This window comes from Myodes glareolus, chromosome 9 (genome assembly GCF_982192425.1).
Source record: "Myodes glareolus chromosome 9, mMyoGla1.1, whole genome shotgun sequence".
In the NCBI taxonomy this organism is placed as follows: domain Eukaryota; kingdom Metazoa; phylum Chordata; class Mammalia; order Rodentia; family Cricetidae; genus Myodes; species Myodes glareolus.
This window is the reverse complement of record NC_142034.1, coordinates 75,319,933-75,328,453: the sequence shown is the minus strand read 5'-3', so window position 1 is coordinate 75,328,453 and position 8,521 is coordinate 75,319,933. Positions and strand designations below refer to the sequence as shown.

Sequence of the window (8,521 nt, the reverse complement as noted above, 5' to 3'; positions counted from 1 at the left end):
GAGCATGGCGGCGGGGAGCATGGCGGCGGGGAGCATGGCGCCGTGCAGGCAGACATGGTACTGAAGCTGAGAGTGCTGTGTCTCTGAGGTAACAGAAAGTCAATTGACAGTCACACTGAGGGAATCTTAAACAAAAGTGACCTCAAAGCCCACCCCTATAATGACACACTTCCTCCAACGAGGCCACACCTCCAAATATGGTCTCTCACTTTGGGGGCCATTTTCTTTCAACCCACCACAGCACGTCTGAGCAGTCTTCTGTGATGACGATCCATCAACACTGAAGAGCAGCAAGCACCCTTAATTGCTAGGCTGTCTCTGCCACCCCTTCACCGTACTTATTTTTGAGTCTCTCAACAAAACTCAAAACTCACGGATTGGGTTAATCAGGATAGTCAGTTTGCCCCAGAACCCATCTCTGTCTCCTGAGAACGGGGTTATAGACACTCGCCATACCTATCCAGTTTCTGCATGAGTTCTGGGTAGCCAGACTCAGTACCCCACACTTGTATAGCAACAGTGTTGCCCACTGAACCACACACCCCATGTGTGTTAATTACACCTTAACAAAACTATTAAAAATCGGTATTTGATAATTATGTTGTGAACAAAACCGTGATTTATTTTTTTAAAAAAAAATCTAACAGTCTCTTCAAAACCTCCCATTATGCACAACTAATAAAAATCAAAATCATATCCTACCCAGGGAATTTTTTATAGCATTTTTAAGGCTTCTTTGGTAGTTGTTAATCTTGATTGTCACCTTGATGTGATTGAGAAGCACTTGGGAGATTTGTAAAGCTCTGGCTGTTTCTGTTAAGATCATTCTTGAATGTGGGCAGCACCAACTGCAGGCTGGTGGCCCAGATATAATAAAAAGGAGCCAAAAAGAAAGCCTTCTACAGGAGTAAACCACTGCTGAGGAGAACTCTGACCATCAGTGTGTAGGGAAGAGCTATGCAGTTGCCAGCCAGCTGTGGAGAGTGCTCCAGGGTTAAAGCTTCCATAAGTCTTCACCTGGCTGGCGTGGGCTTTCCAGTTATTCAGTTGATTTTGAATCATTCCTGCTGCTGTAAGTCAGGCCTCATCCATATTCCCGTTAGTAGCCCCCATAAAAATCCACTGGTTTAACAAAAGGAAAGGTTAACATATATTTTTTTCATGTTTCCTAGCTGACATACTGGGAGCTCTTTTCCTTTGATTATGCATCAAAGATCATATTTTTGTTCTCCTTTCAGTCAAAATGAAGGCCCAAAAATTAATATTACATTAATCCTACCACTGAATGACTGTCTGCCATAGATCAGGAATCCACAAACTGTGGTACTAGATAAGGCATGGTAACATCATCTTACAGGTGGGAAAACTCAGGCTCAAGCATGTCAGGTCAAAAGGCTAGTAAAAGTGATTTCCTTAAGTCATATTATGGTTCTTTAAGTGAATATAGGTAGCTCTGGGTGTTGACTTTTTTATTTCCCATAGTATGAAAGAGTATTGTTTTTCAGTACATTATTTTAAGTGAATGAATGAATTTATAAGATTATTAGAAATAAAAGCAAGACACAAGAATAACAAATATTAATATGTTACACATATTACAGAAAAATTGAAAGTATTGTACTCCTAAGCAAAATAAATATTAGTTGGATCCATTCCTACTTGTAAATATATCTGGGAATATATGATCACTACATGAAGGATACAGAGAAGAAACAGATTTGGAGTGTCATGAACACGCAGACCTCAAGTGAGACGTGGTATTTGGTCTGCTTGGTGAAGGTCTACTAGGATTGGGGTCAAAGTAGGCAGGTAGACTATATCTCAGGCTACAGACTCCCATGATCAAGTAAGAAGTTTTATTTCGAGAATAATTAGCAAAGCAAATTAGTCTGGCGGAGCATGGGGAATAGAGAGAGCTGAGACTCTGCAGGGCCAGTCTTAGAGGCCCACTCTATTAATTTTAAGTAGTGCAGTGGGTCCCAACAGTCTCCAAGACCACACGTACTAGCCAACTCATTCTCCTTACCATTGTCACCAAAGAATATATGTATGAAAACACAGTGAAGAAATGGTGTCACACTATGTCAGCGTGGTTTTGAGATCTGAAGGAGGTTAATGGCTTTCCATCATCACCACTCTCAGCTCAGAGGTCTGGAGCGTCAGCATTCTGTGCTGCTGAGGGAAGACCACTAACTATCATGATTTCTCTGAGACAGAAGTTCTGACCTGAGTTCTTCCCAGCGGACTTCCAGGCATCAGCAGCTGTCTCCAGTCTCTGGTGGGCGTCATTTCTCTTTTGCAGCCAATAAAACTGGTGAAGGCTTTGAACTCCAGGTAAGTGTTGAAGTGGTGAACTCCTTAGGTTACACAGTTAAAATATAGAAAATAGGAGACATTACACTGGATAAGTAACACTTAGAATTCCCTTCTATAACAGGGCCTACATGGGGCGGCACCCTGTCCGGTGTATGCATACTATAGCTTTCAGTTAGTACTTCAGTGGGACTCCTGAGTGTGTAAATGAGGGGGCCTCTGATTCTTGTACCTTTGCTCGGGGGTCTTTTATTTTCCTATTGGCTGGTGTTGTCTAACTTCAATATGATGGTTTCATTTTATCTTACTATACGATAACAAACTGTAGCTGAAGTTTTGTTGTTATCTCTTAGGAGTTTGCTCTTTTCTAATGAGGGACAGAGGGGGAGTGGATCTGGGTAGGAGAGGAGGTTGGGAGGAAAGGGGAGGATGAGAGAAAGGGAAAACTGTATTCTGGTTATATTATAGGAGAAAAGAATCTATGTTTAATAAAAAGGGGGAAGAAAAGCAATAATGTTTGAGATATACTAGAGCCCAAATTTGCATCCATGTGACAGTAAATTGCAGTTACTGTTCAAGAAATAGAAATATTTCTCAGGAGTAAATTTTATTTATGCCTTTGATTACCTTGATTATTTACATGGACATGAGTCAGACCCTGGCTACTGACCACAACGGAGAGGGGTTGTTTGAAAGATTGGGAAGGTGTTATAACTCCAGCAATTGAATCTCTCCTTCCCCTTTGCCCACTCCCCATCCACTCTTCCTGTTTCTGCTCAGAAAGAAACAGGCTTCCATGGGTGTCAACAAAGCATGGTATATCAGGATGCAGTAAGACTAAGCTCCTCCCCTATATTAAAGCTGGGCAAGGCAACCCAGTATGAGAAATAGGTTCCCAAAAGCCAACCAAAGCATTAGGGATGCTTTGTTCCCTGTTGGGAGTCCCACAAGTAGGCCACCCTACACAATTGTCACATATACGTAGAGGGCCTAGGTCAGGCCCATGCAGACTCCCTGGTTGTTGGTTCAGACTCTGTGATTCCCTATGAGACTGGTTAGATGTTTCGCTTGGTTTTCTTGAGATGTTCTTGGCTCCTCTGGTTTGTACAATCCCTCCTCCCTCTCTTCGGCAGGATTCCCTGAGCTTGGTCCAATGTTTGGCCGCAGTTCTCTGTGTCTTTTTACATCAGTTAGTGGATGAAGCCTCTCGAATGGCAACTGGAGTAGTCACTAATCTATGAGTATTACAGAATATTGCTAGGCATCATTAGGTGGACATTTTTTCCTCTTGTCTGGTACTATTCTAGGTCTCGGGACTATCCAGCCTCTGGGGCCCTGGCGCTCCAGGCAGTGCCAGGGAAGGACTCATTCTCACAGTATGGGTCTGAAGTTGAATCAGTCATTAGTTGACCACTCCCACAATCTCCGCACCACCCTTACCCCAACACACATACACACATCTCATAAGCGGGACCTTCATGTAGATTCAGGTTGGACATCGGCTTCATATGACTCTTTTCAGACTCTTCTCCAAACAACTGCTGTTACTATTTCTTACAAGGTAAATTATTCAGAAGCAAACCATCTTTATTTATTGTTTAGCATAGAAAGTATTTATTTCTTGTGCATTTGTTCTTGCTTACGTGTTAATTTTTCTTACAATTGCTAAAGTTGATATCATTTTAGAGCAGTTTCACTCACAGCAGTGTTGTATGAAAATTGTCCATTTATTCTCTGTCCCCCCACCATGCATAGCCTCTTAGATTATCAACAGTCTGAACCACAGTGCCCCACTGGTCACAACTGCAGAGCGTACCTGGAGACATCATATTGTCCACACTCCACAGTGTGTTTCATTGTCATTGGTTTTTTTTTTCTTTTGCTATGATACATACAAAAATGCCGAGACCAACATCAAAGTTCCCCATATTCAGTTAATATTTACGTATGATGTGGGATATGGGTCTCTTTGTATCCTTCTGTATCTACTTACCCAGTTTCCCTGGGACAAAGAAATAAAAGGCAACCTCTGCCTTTGAGAGACTTTAATAATATACCCAGAATATCCTCCAGATACAAAAGCAACCGTGGAAAAGTGACAGAAATGATGAAAGAGTGGATCTAGTTTACAAGATACAGATACATTTAAAAAAGAAAAAGAAACTGTATCTCCAAAGACACCCAACTGTCAGGGAAAAATATAATACCACTGTTTCATGCACAATAAAACAAAATAAAGTATCTTGGGATAAAACCAAATGAACAGATAAAGGACCTGTATATAGATACCAAAAAACCTTACAATTTCACCTCAACAAATGACCTTTAAAAAGAATCAAGTTTTAAATAATTTTTCTGCCTTTTAGTATCTGGAAGTGTGTAGTCAATCTAGTTTCTCCCAGAAAAAAATAATTCCTATTGATTTTGTAATGAGAACCTAAATGTTTTACTCAACAAACTTCATGTAAAATCACTATGTCATGAAAGAAGGTGATATTAATGCATCATCCCTTTCTTGGATGTTAGAAGAAGCTGCTGTTATCTGTCTCTGCAGTCACTGTATTCTCTACCGATGAAGTATATAGAGGCACAAAGGCATAGCTACCAGAAACTTGATGGCTATCAGAAGAGAGAGAAAGAAACTGTTTCAGGAAGTCAGGTTCGCTAAGAAGGGAACATCTCATCACAGGGGAAGAAATGAGGAATGAGAAAATATTCATGGTAGGGAGACTCGCCGTCAGAAATATATTTGTGATTGCATTTTTCTCAAAATGTCAGTTCAGGCTCTCAATCCTTCATGGCAGATGACAACCAGCCACAGACATGGCCTCAGAGACTGTTGTACTCCCCATTGGTACTGAGTCGCAGGAAAATGAGCAGCCAGGGCCAAACCTGTAAGCTTAACCTGGGTGCTCCTTCCTCTTAGTCTACTGAAACCCTTTGCCCATAGACTAAGAAATGAAACAAATGAGAGGAACATATTAGCAATGCTGGGTGCGTTTTCCATAACAATTTAATAGCAGATTCCACATTGGTGCGCTTGAGGCCTCAAGTCAAGACTGGGGAAGGTAATACCATCCCTACAGGGTTGAAAGTATACTATCCAAAGAGCTAGGCGGCCTGAGCTAAGTCACAAAACAGGCAGAAGAAATGTGATTCAAGGCCACATGACTGCTGTTTCAATCATCTCTTCACTAGGTAAAAAAGGAATAAGAGTAGAAAATGCAGGGATGGAGAGCAGAGCTAGGTATAAATGGAGCCCATGACTCTGAGGTGAATATAGAACATTATGGAATAATGTTTTAATTCATGTTCTTCGCAGTGTACTGGCTTTTGTTTTTTTTTTCTTTCTTCAAAAGTCCTAACCCAACGAGTACCAACAACTAGATTCAGCCACTAATAGCAGCAAACTAGCTGAAGATATAGAACCATGAAATGCAGAGAAAATGTACTGAGTCAATGAGTCAATGCATACTGGGAAGAGGAGCAGACAAAGGAATCCAGTGACAACGTGTTTATCTTTAGGGTACAAATATGAGACTGGGGTCTACATAGAGAAAGAAGTGGGGCAAGAAGACCACATAATTAAGTCAAGGTGTGGTCCAGTTATCATTGTCTCAGCTCTGGTCCTGCAATGTGAGCACATAAAGTGTTGATCTGTCAATCACAGGCTTCTTGGGAGCTCAGTGTGGGTATCAGTATAGCGTCTCCACTGGAGACAATTTCTCACACCTTGATGGTAGTCTTTCATGCCTGCAGGCTTTTCTGCTCCAGGAATCCAAGCTGCCTACAGGTTTAGAACAAAGAATCTGTGTGTCTCCAGCCTGCACAACCTGTCCAGAGTCAACAGGGGCAGGAGAGAGAACAGAATGAAGACAAACATGCAAGGCTTTCATCTAGTTTTAATAGTTTTGGGGGAGCAAAGTGGGAAGTCAACTCACTTCAGCAGAAGCAGTACCTAAGTTCCTTTTACAATAAGAATCATTTATTTGTCTTCTGAAGTTTGTGGAAGTAGGAGGCTATAGAAAGTTTCAATCTCAGCTTAGAAGGTGTCATGTTGGCAGGCTTCTCAGATTAGCCTCAACTGGAATTTATTGTCCTCATCTTTATGTCAATTTTCTATTCTGTAAGTTTCTGTGATAATGCCACCATCATTTCTCTCACTCAACTGAACCTTCAACTGCAAAAATTTATGCACTTCTCTTCCTTGCGCACCTCTCCTTGCCAGACCTCTGCTTCACCAGTAGCACTGTGCCCCAGCTCCTGCTCAACCTTTCTCGAGTTGATTGGACATCAGCTCTACTGGGTGTGTAGCTCAAACCTTCATTGCACTATTGCTGGGTGTCACTGCATCCTTGTTCCTTGTGGTTATGGCTTTCATCACCACAGTGTGTATCACTGATACACAGGAAACCAATATGGGTCCTATCAGATGTAGTGCACAGTGAGGACAATCCATAGAAGAGAATTGAATGATAATCTATCCTGCTTGTAGGTCCTGATGTTTCTGGAACCCAACCTGACTGCAGGTTTAAAACAAGGACTCTTTGTGTCTTCCGCCTGTGCTACCCAGGCAGAGTTAACAGGACATAGACCAGAAGGAAGGCAAATGTGCCAGACTTCACACAGCTTTGAGTAATTCTGTAGGCTCAAGTGATCTCCAAGTGCCCCCATGTCAATAAATATTGAATTGCCTTCTATTTTGTGAGGGCTATGGACAGTTTCAACACCAGTTGGGAAGGTGGCTTCATTCTAATGGGCTTCTCAGATTGGCCTCAACTGGAGCATGTTTTTTTTATCTTCATTTCAGTTTTCTACTTCCTAACCATCTTAGGCAACTCCACCATCATCACAGTCTCACGCATGGATCATCGACTACAAACGCCTATGTACTTCTTCCTCAACAACCTCTCTTTCCTGGACCTCTGCTACACCACCAGCACGGTGCCTCAGCTCCTTGTCAATATTTCTGGAACTGACAAGACCATAAGCTATGCTGGGTGTATGACCCAATTCTTCACAGTGCTCTTGTTGGGTGGAACTGAGTGTGTGCTCCTCGTGGTGATGGCTTTCGACCGCTATGCCGCTGTGTGCCACCCACTACTCTACACTAGCATTATGCACCCTCTTCTCTGCCAGGCATTGGCCATCTCCTCCTGGGTGGGAGGCCTTGTCATCTCCGTGACTCAGACAGTCCTCATCATGACCATACCTCTCTGTGGCCATCACCTGAACCACTTCTTCTGTGATATGCTTGTTCTCCTGAAGTTGGCTTGTGAGGACACAGGGGCAATAGAGGACAACCTGTTTGTGGCTGGGATCATAATGTTGGCCTGTCCTGTAGCACTAATTCTAGGGACCTATGCACACATTGGTCATGCGGTGCTGAAGATCAAGTCAATGGCTGGGCGCAGAAAGGCGCTGGGGACCTGTGGGTCCCACCTTGTGGTAGTTTTCCTTTTTTATGGCTCAGCCATGTACACGTACCTCCAGCCTGTTCACGGGTTTTCTGAGAGTGAAGGAAAGTTTGTTGCCCTTTTTTATACCATAGTTACTCCTATGCTGAACCCCCTGATTTACACCCTGAGAAACAAGGATGTGAAGGGGGCTCTATGGAAGGTACTCGGGAGAGGAACAGACACAGGGTAGGAAGGAAACAGAAGTTTGTGCAAATGTTGTCTAATATTTCTACCATAATTCATATATAGATAGATATAGATATATATATAGAGAGAGAGAACCATATAAACTGACCCAATTGTGCTTGCTACAGGTTAATACCATCCCTTTATCAGTGAATCCTTCATGATTTTGTCTTTTTTCCACGAAGTTAACTAGATCATATCTGAAATTTGACATGCTCCATAATATACTTCTGTTCATGTTGCCTTAATTACCACACACATCATAGAAATGGGTCTGGAGATGTGAGGGTCATGGCCAGGGCCATAACTGCTTACAACAGATGTATAAACTCTTGGCCTCTGCTTTTGGAACAGTGCCTTCTACCTGGCACCGTGTTGTGAATATTGACCTCGGGATGGTGGTTTTTATCCTAAGTTTAGATTTCTCTCACCCTCAGGAATGCCTAGAGCCTGTGCCATTCTCCACAGTAGGATTGCTCCACTTCCCTCCAGATTCATTCCTATGGGAAGTGTGACACAAATCAACCCTTAACCCCTGCTGCATGAGGTTCTGGATGTGTGTG

At 42.5% G+C, this 8,521-nt stretch overlaps 1 protein-coding gene across 1 annotated transcript; it reads left to right on the top strand.

Moving 5' to 3' along the window:
* The first annotated feature begins 7,023 nt into the window (after positions 1 to 7,023).
* LOC125401542 (olfactory receptor 2Y1B-like) lies at positions 7,024 to 7,962 on the top strand. The gene has a single exon (XM_048435856.3). The coding sequence runs from the start codon at positions 7,027 to 7,029 to the stop codon at positions 7,960 to 7,962; it is 936 nt and encodes a 311-aa protein (XP_048291813.2). The 5' UTR covers positions 7,024 to 7,026.
* Positions 7,963 to 8,521: the final 559 nt, after the last annotated feature.